We start from the raw sequence: 19,827 nt of genomic DNA, 5'->3' as shown, positions 1-19,827 counted from the left end.
CGGTGGCGCTAGTTAGGCTCTGGGACATGAATATAACATGAACCATATAAGGCAACAAATAACCCGACCAAATTACGTAGGTTGTTTTTGGTAGTATTTCGGTGTATGGTGGCGCAGCCTAATTACTGTTTTTTGATGGACACTTTTCATACATACAGATTTATCTCCTTTATACAGTCTCCATGACATAAGGCTATTCAGTCTAGTCTCAGGAGGTTTCGATTTAACACGGAAACTGTACGTGGTGAGTGATGGAAGTCAATTTATACGTATACAATTAATAGTCTACTACAAAAACCTTCTCTTGACACATCAATACAATTTTCACTGAAGCAAAGACATACAAGGTGTTCATGAGGAAACCGAAAGATTTTAACCACGCTTTTCTGAGACCAAAAGAAGGAAAAAATGTAATGTTTAGGTCAAATTCGCAAAAAAAAAATGGTATTTTTTTCAATTTTTTAGATGTATTAATTAGTACATAAAAAGTAAATATTATTGGTAAACTTGTCACTTAAAATGGACTTTTACTTTTTTTTTGTAAAACGTAGTTTTTACCATGGAGACTATATAAAGGAGCCAAATCTCTATGTATGAAAAGTGTCCATCAAAAAACAGTAATTAGGCGGCGCCGCCATACACCGAAATACTACCAAAAACAACCTACGTAATTTGGTCGGGTTATTTGTTGCCTTATATGGTTCATGTTATACTCATGTCCCAGAGCCTAACTAGCGCCACCGGAGAGATTAGGAACTATTATTTAAAGCTTAACGCGGTCACTTTTACAACAATTCTGCCATAAGAGATTGCGATCCTTTCTATACCATCCATAGTTACTTAGACCCATCGTGGCAACATCGACATCAAAAATGCGTTTTGCAGAAATGCGTTTAGGTCAAATCGCAAAAAAAATTTTTTTTTTTTAATTTTTCAGATGTACATAAAAAGTAAATATTATTGGTAAACTTGTCACTTAAAATGGACTTTTACTACTACTTATTATTGTGACCGCGTCGTGGCGGAGTGGTACCAGTCCTAACTTCGCGACGAGAGCCCGAGTGCACGGTTCGAAGAAACTAGGGTCTAGTTTGCAAATTACAGAAAAGTTTATAGGACATTTTAGTCTTCAAATATGATCAGGAATACGCTGTTAAAATTATTCGGTATCCTCATGTTACACTGTGTATAAAGTAAATCACTAATATTACAACAATTATTTTATTGTACCTTATATTTAAAAATATAACTATTATCAATATCGATTTTAATTTCTTCGATTTTACCAAAGATAGATATACCCGTAATAGATGGATACAGTCTAAGGAAAAAACGTGCCTCGAAAATCACGAAAATTTGATTCTCGATCAGATGGCGCCACTAGTTTTGGCCTACACTCGTATAGAGGGCGTTGACTGTTTCGTTTGTTATTTATAATTTTAACGCATACCAGTGAAAGAACACGGGTCGAAATCATATAAAAATAATTAATGCAAATAAAAAAATCATTTATCCATATTTAAATACATTTTATCGTATTTTTATAAATATTTATTTTTAGTTTTAAAATGTGCCGACAGATGGCAGTGAATTTATTGGGGTTACAAAATTTACTATGACAGTACCGCTCTAGTATAAGTCACTCTATAATTTTACTGACATCATTTGATTTAACGCTAGGGTACAGTATTGTTCTCTTATTATTTATGGAATCTTTAGAATTATCTCTTTTTAGTTTTTAGTTCTATCAGAGCTTTTCGGGGTTGAAGATGGAGTGTCCCATTTAGGAGAATGTAGTTTTGCTTGAGCTGCACTCAGAACGCTCTGAGGGCTCACGCTCTGAGCCCTGCGCCACGTGCCGGTCGGTGTGGTTGCGCACGGGGTACGGCCACTAGCAGGTCGACGCGCGTGTCGCCGACGAGCGCCTCGAACCACTGGCCGGTGGGCGCGACGTCGACGTAGCAGCGAGCGGCGAGCGGATGTACGTACATACTCTCCGGCATTTTCTTGATGAGGCCACGCCGCTTGTGGAACACGACGAGGTTGCCGTAGTCGATGAAGCGCACGGCGGTGTTCTTGTTGTCGGGGTAGAGCACCCGGGCGCGGTACCGGAGGCCGTCGGCGAAGTGCTCGGCGACGCACGGCGTGCCCGACTCGAGCGTCTGCAGGTCCTTGTACGTGTCGGCGGCGGCCGCGAGCTCGGCCCGGATCTGTTCGATCTTGCCGACCTTGTCGGGCATCTGGAGTACCGCGTTGCTGAGAAGCGGCACGGGTTCGGAACTCACCTCCGGGGTGGCCGGCTTCTCGTTGACCAGTTTCATGGACGAGTCCGCTCCGTCCAGGTGTAGAGTGGCGAGCCGGCCGTCTTCGTATACGAGCGTGACTTGCACCTCCTTGTCTAAAGTCCATTTGGACAACTCGGTGACCGCGTCGTGGCGGAGTGGTACCAGTCCTAACTTCGCGACGAGAGCCCGAGCGCACGGTTCGAAGAAACTAGGGTCTAGTTTTTTAACCTTGTCCTTGGGGACGGTCTCCTTGTTGCCGTAGTCGGGGAACTGTACGGTGACGTCGGCGTCGCGGTTGATGCCGATGATGATGATGGCGCGGTACCAGTTGCCGTCGGACGATTTGGCGGCGCACAGGGTGCCGGGTTCGAACTCCTCGAGCGGTTCCGGTGTACCTATAACAAATTAAGAAATATAATTAAATTTATTTAATCTCATAACAAACCCGATCAGAAATTAAGATATTGAATAAAACCCTTTTTTTGCCTACAGAAAATTATAAACTAAATAGACTGTGACAGAAGAGCGGACAGAAAGAAACTGAACTCTTAGTGATCCTATAAGGGTTCGGTTTTTTCCTTTTTATGGAACTAGCAAGTGGCGCCATCTAGCGGATTTGCTATGAAAATAACAAGTGGCGCCATTTGACGGATCTTTGCCAAACTAACTAGTGGCGCGCCATTTGACGGATCTTTGCCAAACTAACTAGTGGCGCCCCCTTGCGGAAAAGTTTTGAGCCAGAACCGGCACAGCGGGGCTGGGAGGAGGAGGAGGAGCTAGATATCTTATCCTATTGTAAGTACAAAATTTCAGAGCAATCTAGCTAGTCGTTTTAAAATGAGAGCGTAACTAAGTTTGTATGGACAATGAGGATATAATAAGATAGAGCGGTACTGTCATAGCATAGAGTAACTGATACTAGAGCGGTACTGTCATAGTAAACTTTGTAACCCCAGTAAATTCACTGCCATCTGTCGACACACTTTAAAACTAAAAATGAAGATTTATAAAAATACGATAGAATGTATTTAAATATAGATAAATGTTTTTATTTTATTTGCATTAATTATTTTTATAATTTTGACCCATGTTCTTTCACTGATATGCGTTAAAATTGTTAAATAACAAACGAAACCGTCAACGCCATCTATACGACTGTAGGCCAAAACTAGTAGCGCTCTCTGAACGAGAATCAAATTTTCTTGATTTTCGAGGCACGTTTTTTCCTTAGACTGTATCCATCTATTACGGAGTTATATCTATCTTTGGTATGGAGAACCGAGCGAGTTCCCCTTAGACAGTTACATTAGGGCCCTCACCTTCATCGTAGAAAACGTAGAGCTCGCCCAGCAGCTGCTGCACCTTTTCGATGTCCGCCATCTTCTGCAGGTAGATCTCGTTGAGGCCCTGCAGGTGCTGCACGATGCAGAGACCGAAGTTGTAGTTGAAGACTGTGCGCGCGCACAACCTCTCGCCCTGGAGGTAGGGCTCGAAGATGCTCAGCTGCTTGCCCGTGCTGATGTCGTACAGGACGGTCGCCAGGCTGGAACGGAATAATCCGATTAGACATTTTTTTTTTTTTTTTTTAAATCAAACAAGTTTAAATAACCAAACCCTGCTAACTTACACAGAAAATACAAAAAGAAAAAGAAACAATATACAAATAATCAAAAATTAAAATACTAACATTTAAAAATAAATAATTAACACATTTTAAACAGTTGAAGGACGTGCATCCATCTTCTCACAAAACCTCAAACATTCATCACCACTTTTCTGCCTGCTAACAAATCACACTGAGAGGCTGATGCAAGGAGCGCATTCAAAAGGAGCAAGGAACGAACCAGAGAGGAATTCCTACGCGATACAGTACGCAGAGCCGGGACTGCCAGGAGACAACGGTCACGAGGTCTGAAATCGATTCTGGTCCGCGAGGGAACGTACAGACGTACCAATTGCTCCGCCAGTTCGATACAGTCCGACTCCCCGCGCAGGATACAGCAAGCAGTACTCCCCGCGCAGGATACAGCAAGCAGTACTCCCCGCGCAGGATACAGCAAGCAGTACTCCCCGCGCAGGATACAGCAAGCAGTACTCCCCGCGCAGGATACAGCAAGCAGTACTCCCCGCGCAGGATACAGCAAGCAGTACTCCCCGCGCAGGATACAGCAAGCAGTACTCCCCGCGCAGGATACAGCAAGCAGTACTCCCCGCGCAGGATACAGCAAGCAGTACTCCCCGCGCAGGATACAGCAAGCAGTACTCCCCGCGCAGGATACAGCAAGCAGTACTCCCCGCGCAGGATACAGCAAGCAGTACTCCCCGCGCAGGATACAGCAAGCAGTACTCCCCGCGCAGGATACAGCAAGCAGTACTCCCCGCGCAGGATACAGCAAGCAGTACTCCCCGCGCAGGATACAGCAAGCAGTACTCCCCGCGCAGGATACAGCAAGCAGTACTCCCCGCGCAGGATACAGCAAGCAGTACTCCCCGCGCAGGATACAGCAAGCAGTACTCCCCGCGCAGGATACAGCAAGCAGTACTCCCCGCGCAGGATACAGCAAGCAGTACTCCCCGCGCAGGATACAGCAAGCAGTACTCCCCGCGCAGGATACAGCAAGCAGTACTCCCCGCGCAGGATACAGCAAGCAGTACTCCCCGCGCAGGATACAGCAAGCAGTACTCCCCGCGCAGGATACAGCAAGCAGTACTCCCCGCGCAGGATACAGCAAGCAGTACTCCCCGCGCAGGATACAGCAAGCAGTACTCCCCGCGCAGGATACAGCAAGCAGTACTCCCCGCGCAGGATACAGCAAGCAGTACTCCCCGCGCAGGATACAGCAAGCAGTACTCCCCGCGCAGGATACAGCAAGCAGTACTCCCCGCGCAGGATACAGCAAGCAGTACTCCCCGCGCAGGATACAGCAAGCAGTACTCCCCGCGCAGGATACAGCAAGCAGTACTCCCCGCGCAGGATACAGCAAGCAGTACTCCCCGCGCAGGATACAGCAAGCAGTACTCCCCGCGCAGGATACAGCAAGTTATATCTATCTTTGCATATATTGACCGGGATGCGGACCGTGATTACCTTTTGCAAAGATAGATATAACTCCGTAATAGATGGATACAGTCTAAGGAAAAAACGTGCCTCGAAAATCAAGAAAATTTGATTCTCGTTCAGAGGGCGCTACTAGTTTTGGCCTACAGTCGTATAGATGGCGTTGACGGTTTCGTTTGTTATTTAACAATTTTAACGCATATCAGTGAAAGAACATGGGTCAAAATCATAAAAATAATTAATGCAATTCATTTATCTATATTTAAATACATTTTATCGTATTTTTACAAATCTTCAATTTTAGTTTTAAAGTGTGTCGACAGATGGCAGTGAATTTACTGGGGTTACAAAATTTACTATGACAGTACCGCTCTAGTATAAGTTACTCTATGGTGAGACGGAATGCACATTGGACCAAGATATTGGAATGGAACAGACGGAATACCAACCGGAAGTTTTTTTTTCACATTATCCTTTATAACTCCATTTTATAAAAATGCTTTGTAATGTTCAATTTGAGCTCTTTCAAATGATATCCAACTTGACCTGGTAACTACAGTTTGAAATTTTGCCCCCTCTTTAAATTGGGTATTTTATTTTCCATAATTAATAAAAATAATTAAGTAGTTCTCGAGATATTTAGCAATATGACAGACAGACGGACGGACGGACAGAGTCGCACCATAAGGGTTCCTTTTGTACGTTTTTGGTACGGAACCCTAAAAACTAGCGACCCGCCCCGGCTTCGCAAGACTGCAATGCTAATGCATTAGACATATCATAGAGTAACTTATACTAGAGCGGTACTGTCATAGTAAATTTTGTAACCCCAGTAAATTCACTGCCATCTGTCGACACACTTTAAAACTTAAAATGAAGATTTATAAAAATACGATAAAATGTATTTAAATATAGATAAATGTTTTTTTTTATTTGCATTAATTATTTTTATGATTTTGACCCATGTTCATGTGACTGATATGCGTTAAAATTGTTAAATAACAAACGAAACCGTCAACGCCATCACAATAAGACAGTAAGCCAAAACTAGTAGCACCCTCTGAACGAGAAACAAATTTTCTTGATTTTCGAGGCACGTTTTTTCCTTAGATTGTATCCATCTATTACGGAGTTATATCTATCTTTGGACATATAAACCTTCCTCTTGAATTACTATTACCTATTTAACAAAAACCGCATCAAAATCCGTTGCGTAGTTTTAAAGATGTAAGCATATATAGCAGACAGCAAGAAGCGACTTTGTTTTATACTATGTAGTTATATATATATATATATAACAACTCTGTAAGGTGAGCCGTTATTAAAATAAAAATAAAATAAAAAATGATTATGACGTACATTGGCCAATGATGTGGTGACAGTGTTGCCCTATGGCAAGACTATTCGGGCAACACGGCGACGACGTTGTTTGCGTCTGACGTGTCGTTCAAGATGGCGGGGTAGATTTTACCCTCGTGCTTCACTGCGCAGTGGATGCCGTCCGTTATAGTATCTTGTGTTAGTGGTATCAACTGAAAATAAAATAAATAAAGGTCATACTTATTCATTGAAAAACCAAACACGTTATCGTCCGACGGAGGTGCGACAATGGAAGGTAAAGTGAGTTGCGATAAGCCATAGAGTAACTTATACTAGAGCGGTACTGTCATAGTAAATTTTGTAACCCCAGTAAATTCACTGCCATCTGTCGACACACTTTAAAACTAAAAATGAAGATTTATAAAAATACGATATAATGTATTTAAATATAGATAAATGATTCTTTTTATTTGCATTAATTATTTTTATGATTTTGACGCATGTTCTTTCACTGATATGCGTTAAAATTGTTAAATAACAAACGAAACCGTCAACGCCATCACAATAAGACAGTAAGCCAAAACTAGTAGCACCCTCTGAACGAGAAACAAATTTTCTTGATTTTCGAGGCACGTTTTTTCCTTAGATTGTATCCATCTATTACGGAGTTATATCTATCTTTGGACATATAAACCTTCCTCTTGAATTACTATTACCTATTTAACAAAAACCGCATCAAAATCCGTTGCGTAGTTTTAAAGATGTAAGCATATATAGCAGACAGCAAGAAGCGACTTTGTTTTATACTATGTAGTTATATATATATATATATAACAACTCTGTAAGGTGAGCCGTTATTAAAATAAAAATAAAATAAAAAATGATTATGACGTACATTGGCCAATGATGTGGTGACAGTGTTGCCCTATGGCAAGACTATTCGGGCAACACGGCGACGACGTTGTTTGCGTCTGACGTGTCGTTCAAGATGGCGCGGTAGATTTTACCCTCGTGCTTCACTGCGCAGTGGATGCCGTCCGTTATAGTATCTTGTGTTAGTGGTATCAACTGAAAATAAAATAAATAAAGGTCATACTTATTCATTGAAAAACCAAACACGTTATCGTCCGACGGAGGTGCGACAATGGAAGGTAAAGTGAGTTGCGATAAGCCATAGAGTAACTTATACTAGAGCGGTACTGTCATAGTAAATTTTGTAACCCCAGTAAATTCACTGCCATCTGTCGACACACTTTAAAACTAAAAATGAAGATTTATAAAAATACGATATAATGTATTTAAATATAGATAAATGATTCTTTTTATTTGCATTAATTATTTTTATGATTTTGACGCATGTTCTTTCACTGATATGCGTTAAAATTGTTAAATAACAAACGAAACCGTCAACGCCATCTATACGACAGTAGGCCAAAACTAGTAGCGCCCTCTGAACGAGAATCAAATTTTCTTGATTTTCGAGGCACGTTTTTTCCTTAGACTGTATCCATCTATTACGGAGTTATATCTATCTTTGGATAAGCGTATCATCAATATCTTCACGGTGCTTTAATACGTTTTTTTCTTCCGGTAAAGATGTAGATCTGAATCGTGGTGAAAAAAAGATTCATAATTAATGTTTTAGCAAGCTAAAATTTGTAGGTTCATGTTTTTATAGTAACTAAAAGCCCTTTAAATTATACTTTCATAAAATTTTCACCTCAGCAGCTTGAACAAGCCTACTTTCGTCACTCCCTGGAGTGACGATTTTCCTCACTTCAGGGAGTGACAAAAGTGCGACTTTCCTCACTCCAAGGGAGTGAAACAAAGTAGCTTTTTAATTTAGTGAAGGCCATATGAACTGCCACTGCATACTTCGGGGTCTATTATAAATTCGAAATACATTTTAAACTTTAATATATTCTTACTACTGTGGTGAAAAATTATGTGTGCAACACGAGAGTATAGTTATTTACGATACAAGTGCGGAAAAGAAGAAATTCGTAACGAGTGGCGATAAATTAAAACACGACCGCAGGGAGTGTTTTAAATCGACACGAGTTGCGAATTGCCTTTTCGCACGTGTATCGTATAACGTTTTACAGTACATATGGCCCTTTAAACTTTCGACATATGTACGAAAAGTGCTCATTCCCGCTCTAGTGCGAAAAAGTAGCACCATATGTACTGTAAAAGTTATTTTACATCTCGTGTTTTTGAGTCGCTCGCTACGCTCAAGATTCTAACTCAGAATCACTCGCTTCGCTCGTGATTCAATTATAAAATCTTTCGCTTTTTCGTGACTCATAATTAACTCGCAAGAAAAACCAACTTTCCTCTCTTGTTGCACAAATAACTATTCCACTTTCGAAACAATTATTTCGGAAAATATGACTATGTAATTCCCTTGCTAATAAAGCTCTGTATAAATTATTTTAAGTACTCTTCCACGTGGCTACATTTACTGTACGTACCTACCACGTTGACGTCGGAGATGGCGTCACGACTTGGAGCGCCATCGACTTGGACGGACGAAGACGAAGACAACGACGACGGAGCTGCGCCTTATCCAAGTCCACGTAGAACTACTCGTATGACTCGAACTGCGTCACACGGCAGGGGAGCAGCTGGCCCACTATGATGGTCAGGTACGTACCAAGTTGACGTCGTAGTTGGCGATGGCGTTCTCGACCAGCGACGCCTTATCCATGTCCAGCTGCACGTGGAACTTCTCGCACGACTCGAAGTGCGTCACACGGCAGGGGAGCAGCTGGCCCTCTATGACGGCCAGGTCTATTGCCTCGTCTGAAAGAAGGGTGAGATGTTATGTTAAGTAACTTTCGTCAATCATTGATTTTGTAGATTTCGTATCTAAGGGCGGTTGCACCAATCATAATATAATATAATTCAATGTCCAGGGTCGCCAACTTAAGGGGCCCACTGATTATCAGTCCTCCGGACGATATCAGCCTGTCAGTTAGAACAAAAATTTGACAGTTCCGAACAACTACATCGACCGGCAGACTGGTAATCAGACCGCTTTAACGAGAACCCTAGTAGAAATAATTTATTTAAATTCATATACCCACACGGTATTGATTTGGCTGCTGCTGTCTGGTGATTAAATAATTGTGAATGCAACAAGAACTTAATATAAGTACTCAAAATAAATGTAACAACTGATTAAGTACTTCAATATTTACCTTCAAATGCAACAGAAGATTGCTGCTCCGAAAGCACAGCCAACTGTTTCTCTAGCAGCATATCCATAACACTAGCTCCGTTGTTCCACAACAACACCTGATACTGCCCTTCCACACACTCCTGGAACACGCACTGATACCGCGGCGCGTTGAAACACATGTCTATCTCGGGATTGGCCTTCCATCCTTCTATAGGCGCCACGCCGATCAGCTAGCAATGAACCACCATTTTAGGCAGCTCTAACAGCTGCCTATCCAACTGCCAAATGTCCTTAGCGTCCACCAGTTCTTTATTCCCAAAATCTATGAACTGGACTATAAATTTTGAGAACGGTTGGTCGGAGATGACTGTGGCTCGGTAGAGAACTCCATCGGCAGCGTATCTTGCCAGTATATTACCACCAACAGGGACGATCCCCGAGTAAGGCCTGACGCCTTTGTAAAGCTCTGGGATTTTGTGCATCATCTCTACGAATTTCGGTTTGAGGGACATTATTTGTGTGTAGAAGCTATTGGGAGATATAAGCCAGCTTACAGATACTAGTTGCATTTTGGTGTCGATGGTTGGTTCGTAATAGGGGTATTCAAACGGGACAGGGCTAGGAAGCTCCTTGTACCTTGTCCTCGAGCTGCTGCCCCAGTCAGCCATCTTTTCCGGTACGTCTTGCTTTATGTCTTGCTCGCTGAGTTTGTTGTAACTGCAAGGCAAGTTTTATATTAAGCGCCCGGTAACGATTTTGGAGCAAAAATGTCAAATTGATAGATTGATTTGATTTTGTTACTTAATATCTGTCAGTATTTATATGTGGGTAGATTAAGATGTAGGGTAGGTTGTAGCGGCATGCAAGAAAATAATAAATCAGTCTATAATCAACTGAGGTGGTTTCACTGATCAGTTCCCATATCTTTACAATATCTAAATAAAAATTATTGGTTTCTATTAGCACGTCTTCTCATCTTGCCTTTACTGAACCCATTTCCTTTGTTCTAATGCTAATAAAGTAAAGTTGATCAAGAATGAACAACATTTCCGCCATTTTCGCACATAATCTAGGCACTTAATGTTTTATTTAAGCAATTACACATATTTAAGTTCTTTCTCATTAAAAATATATATATTTTAGGTTTTTATGCAAAACAAACGAAAATGTTTTCAATAGAAAATATTTTCTCGACTTTTATACGAAATCGCTGTTACCATTAACAACTGTTTATAATATTATTATGCTCTTTACGTAGGACTGAATCATTAGGTAACAACTTCGTATTAAATAATAAACCAAAAAACGTAATATTTAATACTCACAGATATATTCTGCGCTTCAGTACGCTGGTCATGGTCACCAAAGAGTATTGTAATATTTGTAATATCTGTCTTCCCTCCAAGAAAAAATTTTTTTTTAGCAGATAACGTTCCAATACGCCCTTGCCTTCCGAACGTCAAATCACCTCGAACTCCTTTCTAATTCGAACAATGTTCAAATAAAATATATATTTGTTAACATTAATACTACTTTACAAGACTCATGTTTATTACTAATAATTATATACTTGATGCCATCCTTTGCTTCGTTTTATTTACAATGTCGTTTATCTGTGCGTGGAACGCAACCGTGAAAACTGTCACTTCCATTTTTGACAGATAAACGTCATTGCCCATAGACCTAGCATTACATAGACCAGCTATACGCGTGCGCCCGTAAGGGATATAGACCTGTACCGCTGGCTATATTTTGACCCCTAGGTTATAAAAATATTAAAGTCAATTCTGTTTTCGCTTATGAATACTTTGTTAAGATGTAAATCTTACATTTTGTTTTGTGTCATATATATAATTTGCTTTTCTAGTAATTTGTTATTTTGTGGTAATTATTTTTTATTTTTAATTATCTTGGAGAAAAAAATATTCGAGAGAAAACATGTAACTGTGTTGCATTTAGGATAGTGTTTTTAGTGTGAAAACATAGTTTGTGTCAATTACGTCCACTGCAATCTGATACTATGTCATAATATTCTAAATGACACAAAAAAAAATTAGAGTTAAAAAAAATTACTTAGGTCGAATTTAATCGTTTAAATAGGTCCATTAAATGATTTTGTGTCTTATTAAGGCATAGCTTCATAAGATATTTGATGATTTTGTTGTAACAGGCTGTCACCGTTACAAAAGAATATTAAAGATATTAGAGTTTACATCTTATTAATTTGAAATGCGGGATAAATAAGATGTATGAATTTGTGTCACTTGCATCCACTGCATAAACAAATATTACAAAAATATTATTTGCGTTCAAACGAAGCTAGCGGGCGGTCTGAATGGGCAACGGAGGCCATGCAGGGTGGGGCCGCGGCGTGACCTTGCCGTACGCAACGCATGTTTACTTCGCCTGTGCGCCAAATTAACGCAACTTATTCAAAGAAGTTACGCAAACAACACAACAACAAGCAAGCAAAGAATGCGTCGAATTATCTTTTACCTATTTAAAACTCATAGATATTGTACAGTGTCACCATTATGCAAAAGAACTGTAAGTACATGTTTGATTTGCGAGCGAGCTGGCAACATTGCGCAGGGAAATCTTAAAAATATCGTGTTTACGTGAACGCCACATACATTTGTGACAGTGATAGGGAAAAGGTACCACTAAAGTAAAATTTGGTTATTAATACCGTGACTTTCTTTCATTCTTTGATAAAAAAAAATGCTATTTATGCAACAAGTGCGGAAATCATCTTTACGCACGTGTATCATACAATGTTTTACTATGCATTGTGCGAGTAAATAAAAAAACATGTCATGGCAAATAAGTTTAATTATTAAAAGGAGTGTTTTAAATCGACACGAGTTGCGAATTACCTATTCGCACGTGTATCGTACGTTTTACAGTACATATGGCCCTTTAAACTTTCGACATATGCACGGTAAGTGCTCTTTTCCGCACTAGTGCGAGAAAGTAGCACCATATATTATGTACTGTAAAAAAAATTGAAAACAAAAAGCACTAGTCCGGAAAAGCAGTACTTTCCGCACGATATGGCTCCGTAGGAAACGCACTTTTCGAGCACATGCATTGTAAAAAAATATATAGGACTGTATCTCCTAAACCATGCGTCGTAGCGCAAAAATAATAAAATTTTCGTTCCCCTTTATGTAACCCAAAAGTAATACATGAAAAATACAATGAAAAAAAAGAAACAAAATCTTTATAGGGCTGTATTAGCTGTATCTCCTATATCGTGCATCGTAGCGCAAAAATAATCAAATTTTCGCTCCCCTTTAAGAAGCCCCTAATTAAGATTTAAAAACGCAAAAAAGAAAAAAAAGAGGAAAAAATCTTTATAGGGCCGCATCTCCTAAACCGTGCATCGTAGCACAAAAATAATCAAATTTTCGTTCCCCTTAAGAAACCCTTAATTAAAACTTTAAAAAACCAGGAAAAAAACTTTATAGAGCTATTATAGCTATATATATATAGATATAATATCTCCTAAACCGTGCGTGGTGGCGCAAAAATAATTAAAAAAAATCCCTTTAAGAAACCCCTAATTAAGATTGAAAAACGCAAAAAAGAAAAAGAGGAAAAAAACCATTTTAGGGCTGTATCTCCTAAACCGTGCGTCGTAGCGCAAAAATAATAAAATTTTCGTTCCCCTTTAAGAAACCCTTAATTAAAACTTAAAAAAAAACCCAGGAAAAAAACTTTATAGAGCTATTATAGCTATATATATATATATAGATATAATATCTCCTAAACCGTGCGTGGTGGCGCAAAAATAATAAAATTTTCGTTCCCCTTTATGCAACCCATAATTTATATTTAAAAAAAAATCATTATAGGGCTGCATCTCTTAAACCATGCGTCGTAGCGCAAAAATAATTTAAAAAACCCCTTTAAGAAACCCGTAATTAATACTTAAAAAAAAAACAAAAAAAAAACAGGAAAAAAAACTTTATAGAGCTGTATCTCCTAAACCGTGCGTGGTACCGCAAAAACAATAAAATTTTCGTTCCCCTTTATGCACCCCATAATTTATATTTAAAAAATACGCAAAATTTTAAAAAAAATCTTTATAAGGCTGTATCTCCTAAACCATGCGTCGTAGCGCAAAAATAATAAAATTTTCGTTCCCCTTTATGCAACCCATAATTTATATTTAAAAAAAAACGCAAAATTTAAAAAAAAAACATTATAGGGCTGTATCTCTTAAACCATGCGTCGTAGCGCAAAAATAATTTAAAAAACCCCTTTAAGAAACCCGTAATTAATACTTTAAAAAAAAAACAAAAAAAAACAGGAAAAAAAACTTTATAGAGCTGTATCTCCTAAACCGTGCGTGGTACCGCAAAAACAATAAAATTTTCGTTCCCCTTTATACAACCCATAATTTATATTTAATAAAAACGCAAAATTAAAAAAAAAAATCTTTATAGGGCTGTATCTCCTAAACCATGTGTCGTAGCGCAAAAATAAAAAAAATTTCGTTCCCCTTTATGAAACCCCAAAGTAATATACAAAAAACACAATGTAAAAAAGAAAAAAAAAAACAATAAAAAAATCTTTATAGGGCTGTATCTCCTAAACCATGCGTCGTAGCGCAAAAATAATAAAATTTTCGTTCCCCTTTATGCAACCCATAATTTATATTTAAAAAAAAATCATTATAGGGCTGCATCTCTTAAACCATGCGTCGTAGCGCAAAAATAATTTAAAAAACCCCTTTAAGAAACCCGTAAGTAATACTTAAAAAAAAAAACAAAAAAAAAACAGGAAAAAAAACTTTATAGAGCTGTATCTCCTAAACCGTGCGTGGTACCGCAAAAACAATACAATTTTCGTTCCCCTTTATGCAACCCATAATTTATATTTAAAAAAACGCAAAATTTAAAAAAAAAATCTTTATAGGGGTGTATCTCCTAAACCATGCGTCGTAGCGCAAAAATAATAAAATTTTCGTTCCCCTTTATGAAGCCCCAAAATAATATACAAAAACACAAGAAAAAGAAAGAAAAAAATAATAACAAAAAAACTTTATAGGGCTGTATCTCCTAAACCGTGCATCGTAGCGCAAAAATAATCAATATCCGTTCCCCTTTAAGAAGCCCCTAATTAAGATTTAAAAACGCAAAAAAGAAAAAGAGAAAAAAATCATTTTAGGGCTGTATCTCCTAAACCGTGCGTCGTAGCGCAAAAATAATAAAATTTTCGTTCTCTTTTTGAAACCCCAAAGTAATAACAAAAAACGCAATGACAAAAAAAAGAAAAAAAAACAACAAAAAAAACTTTAGGGATGTATCTCCTAAACCGTGCATGGTAGCAAAAAATAAACAAATTTTCGTTCCCCTTAAGAAGCCCTTAATTAAGATTTAAAAACGTAAAAAAGAAAAAGAAAAAAATCTATATAGGGCTGTAACTCCTAAACCGTGCGTCGTAGCGTAAAAATAATCAACTTTTCGGTCCCCTTTATGTAACCATTAATTTATAAAAAAAAAAACGCAAAAAAAAAGAGTCTTTTTTTATAGGGCTTGATCTCCTAAACCATGCGTCGTAGCGCAAAAATAATTAAATTTTCGTTCCCCTTTATGAAACCCCAAAGTAATATACAAAAAACACAATGTAAAAAAGAAAAAAAGAAAAAACAATAAAAAAAACTTTATAGGGCTGTATCTCCTAAACCGTGCGTCGTAGCGCAAAAATAATCAAATTTTCTTTCCTCTTTATTCAACCCTTAATTTATATTTAAAAAAAAAAAAACGTTTTCACTAAACTGCTGTAACTCGGAAACTTAGAATCCACAAAGGGGACTTTACTAAATTATGACACATATTAAAGCCTGACCAGTAATATATGATCATTGTCAAGAGGGCGCTGTTCATTCTCATGTATAGGGGGACAGTTCAGTATAGTATGAAAAAATATTGTATTTAATGAACATCATCATCAATGTAATTAATGTTGCTTGCCACGCTTAAACATAACAAAAATCACAATAAATTGCGTCTTGAAATAAACTTAAAAAGTCTACTAAAAATCGAAACAAAAGTAATTTTTAAGTCGCTGATGTGACATTCTCAATCAAAAGGTAGGTACCACTTGGTCGTTTACCATAAAGACGAAATTTGATTATATCTTTATACAAATAACCTGTCAGAGAAAGTGGTACCTTTTGATTAGGAACGTCACAAATGTTGGTCAGTATGAGGAGTGCAGCCTACAGTTTATTTTTAATTTTATTTATATACCTACTACGGTAAGATTGATAAGACAATGTAATTATGCCTCCGAATGAAATAAATACACTGTATCGCAAAACTAAGTGGCGAGACAGCTCATAATGCCATCTCTTGGTTGGTCTTAACAAGGGTAAAGGAGAGTATTAAGATCTCAGTCGCCAGCTGATATTGCGGCAAGTATAATAAGCACCCCACCCGCGTAGGTACCCTTCCCCGCGCACGCCCTTCTTGCTCAATTGAGTTTTATTTTGCCAGATAGTAAAAAAACCGTGGATCAAAATGACCCAAATTATGAATGATGTCTCAATGTGGTATTATAATATTGTAGACGTAAACTTAATAATATGAATTTTTTTTTGTGGCAGATACAGGGTGTTAATTAGAAAAAATTTTTTTTTAAATAAAAGCGGTGGATGAATTTGACACAGATTTGTTTGAATAACATATAACAATGTTCTGTAAAGTACAACACTTCACTTACCGACTCTAATATTTTTTTAGGCGTTTTAGGATCAATATTAGGTATTTATTAAATGCCATTATACCCGTGGATGAAAATGACACAAAATGCGTGTGTACGTCGGAAGCCACTTTGCCTTTACAGGGAAACAAAGAATTTCGTCTCTAATTTTTTTTTTACAGAATGCTGATTGAAAAAAGAAATACCTAAATTTCTACCTAAGCAAATACCTAGGATGACACAAAATATTATTTTTAGGTTTAGTATATGGTCTGGAAACTATATATAAAAAATAAGCAACATTAATATTCTTATAACCTCAGAAGTTATTGGTACAGGTCTAATAGACATAGATGACGTCATAAACGTGGGGATACCATATTGGTAAAAATTACCCCAATATTTGATATCACGTTGGGGCGATTACCCTGGAGGCAAAGTTAGCTTGTTTGACGGTATATCAATGGGCCGTTCTTTTTAGGCGTATAAACAATGAAATAGCTCCTATAATTCGCGCAGGTGGTACAAAACTAAACATGTTTAGTAAATAAAACGTAAAATAAAATGTATTATGGGTTTTAATTTAAAGAAATCACAAATCGCAATCACACCAATTAATGTACACCACATTTAATCTTCACAACATTTGTTTATTTATTTTTTTGAATTAGAAGTACGAAAAAACTTCGAGGTCAAAATTACCCATAAAATTATGATATTTTCATCTTGGTATCCCTAACATGATTGTTATGCAGCTAAATTAAGAAGAAGTTTAAAAATGGCTGACCTCAGACTCCTACCTACCTACGTAATTTGGGCGGATAATTTTACAAATAATGTTTTCTTAATTTGCGTAAATAATTGTGATATTTTTATTGAAATCGTTTGATTCTACATTGCTTTGAGTGTAACGTAATTTTACGATGTTATTCTCACATATTGCGTTAAGAGGAAGGTGTAAAATACCGTACTTACGTGTGAAAGGTTATGATCTCATATTTTTGCTCAGAGCGGCTATTACAGCCGATTACAGAAAAATTCACCAGTATTTCATCAAAGTTCAAGCATTCAAAACGCTAACCATCACTATATTTCATAAGAGAAAGCACAATTTCATACAAAACAACGATAATTAAACAAGCAACGAACAAACATGACATGTCACGTACTTATTTGTTTGCCACAACCTCGGTTGTGGCAGCGGTGGAAAAGTGAAACTATGACAAGGACAAACAATAACAGCGCTTTCTCTGCTACTCCTACTGAAAGATACATAAGACTATCCCGTTCGGTCATTTTCCCCCACTCCTCATGACCGATCCAGTTATACTAGATTCATGTCATTGCCTGATGTACCTTCATTTTCGTTTTTAAATCAACCAATGATTTCATATATGATTTTGAAAATACTAAATAACTCGAAACGTGACCGATCTAAATAGCTTCAGTGAACTGCGATGAACATTTTGATATGCTTTTGGCCAAGTTCTGTACAGTGGTTATGATGTAATTTGGATGTCAAGTTTCGCCAAGATCATTTGCTTTTCTTAACCTGTTAACCTTAAGTTAGCTGATTAATAGGCTGGATATCCTACTCAACCTACAGCTGAGAAGGTATGCTTCAGTTTTACATAAGTGTTATACTGGAAAACATGTTATTTTGTTGAAAATCTGACATTGATGTTTTGGAGGTTTAATGGTAGGTTATTTTGTATATCAATGTATGTAGCATCGCTACAATATCCCCTCTCTCGGTAAAGAGGTTAAGTACCACTTAACCGAGGCAGCCGGGGCATAGAGTAACTTATACTAGAGCGGTACTGTCATAGTAAATTTTGTAACCCCAGTAAATTCACTGCCATCTGTCGACACACTTTAAAACTAAAAATTAAGATTTATAAAAATTTTGACGACCGGTCTGGCCTAGTGGGTAGTGACCCTGCCTGTGAAGCCGATGGTCCTGGGTTCGAATCCCGGTAAGGGCATTTATTTGTGTGATGAGCACAGATATTTGTTCCTGAGTCATGGGTGTTTTCTATATATTTAAGTATTTATATATTATATATATCGTTGTCTGAGTACCCATAACACAAGCCTCCTTGGGCTTACCGTGGGTCTTAGTCAATCTGTGTAAGAATGTCCTATAATATTTATTTATTTATTATTTATTTATAAAAATACGATAAAATGTATTTAAATATAGATAAATGTTTTTTTTTAAATGCATTAATTATTTTTATGATTTTGACCCATGTTCTTTCACTGATATGCGTTAAAATTGTTAAATAACAAACGAAACAGTCAACGCCATCTATACGACAGTGGGCCAAAACTAGTGGCGCCCTCTGAACAAGAATCAAATTTTCTTGATTTTCGAGGCACGTTTTTTCCTTAGACTGTAAACATCTATTAAGTTATATCTATCTTTGGTTGCTGGTAATGCACCTACACTCAGTCACGATTTAGCACTGCAGCTTATATTAATAAAATGAGATCTTTTATATGCTTCCGATATCACAAATTGCATCTTATTAAAATTAGTTATTTTTTACAGTTCTAGAATATTATTTTCTAGCTAAACTTTTTTTACTTAGGTATGCTACATTTCGATACTTATTCTTTATTTTACGTTATTTTTAACATTTACACTATAAGTCTTATCATTATTTTACAGAGAAAGGAATATTAGATCCGTCAAGCAAGGAAACAGCGGACGTTATTCTTTTTTTTGACGAATTATTCGACTGTCAACGGAGGATTCATGAATAGAAAAGACCTGGCAAAGAATTACTGGGTCCACTCACACCCAAATCAAGCCATCAGCGTGTTTGGACGAAAAGTAAAGAGGTTTTAAAAACGATGAAGTTTGTAACCTTTAGGATTAGGACCCTACACTAGGGCAGGGGTTACCAATCTTTTACAGTCCGCGAGCTTAAAATTTAATCTCGGCGCCCTAACCTAGCTGGACTATTCGGAATACACTACCGCTCATAATTTAGGCACTCGTAATTTTTTCCATACAATTGTATACAAAATCGACTTTCAGAATTATACCGCTATGTCGCAGTCGGGTAACAGTTTTTTGTTGAGTTTACTTTTTAATTTAACAGACATATCGAGCTTCAAAATGATGTGCAGAATATTCGTGTACATTGCCTATTTACCAAATGGCAAGCGTAAATAATCCATAAATCGTTTTCCAGTACAAAATCGTTTTATTTTGTATGAACTAGTACATAAGGGTTATCGTTGCATAAAGTAAACTCGAA

General features: G+C 37.7%; 2 protein-coding genes across 2 annotated transcripts; both read right to left on the bottom strand.

Moving 5' to 3' along the window:
* Nucleotides 1–1,768: 1,768 nt before the first annotated feature.
* Nucleotides 1,769–4,047, bottom strand: LOC134755038 (tudor domain-containing protein 1-like). Its single transcript, XM_063691516.1, has 3 exons — nt 4,034–4,047; nt 3,605–3,828; nt 1,769–2,680 (listed from the first exon to the last, which is right to left on the bottom strand). Exons 1-3 carry the CDS (start codon nt 4,045–4,047, stop codon nt 1,833–1,835), a joined length of 1,086 nt encoding a protein of 361 aa, XP_063547586.1. The 3' UTR covers nt 1,769–1,832.
* A 3,552-nt stretch (nt 4,048–7,599) lies between these two features.
* Nucleotides 7,600–11,207, bottom strand: LOC134755037 (uncharacterized). The gene is made up of 4 exons (XM_063691515.1): nt 11,173–11,207; nt 9,867–10,564; nt 9,320–9,468; nt 7,600–7,731 (listed from the first exon to the last, which is right to left on the bottom strand). Exons 2-4 carry the CDS (start codon nt 10,024–10,026, stop codon nt 7,600–7,602), a joined length of 441 nt encoding a protein of 146 aa, XP_063547585.1. The 5' UTR covers nt 10,027–10,564; nt 11,173–11,207.
* Between the last annotated feature and the right edge of the window lie 8,620 nt (nt 11,208–19,827).

Source organism: Cydia strobilella, chromosome Z, assembly GCF_947568885.1.
Source record: "Cydia strobilella chromosome Z, ilCydStro3.1, whole genome shotgun sequence".
In the NCBI taxonomy this organism is placed as follows: domain Eukaryota; kingdom Metazoa; phylum Arthropoda; class Insecta; order Lepidoptera; family Tortricidae; genus Cydia; species Cydia strobilella.
Note: the sequence above shows the minus strand (reverse complement) of the source record. Positions and strands in the feature narration are given on the sequence as shown.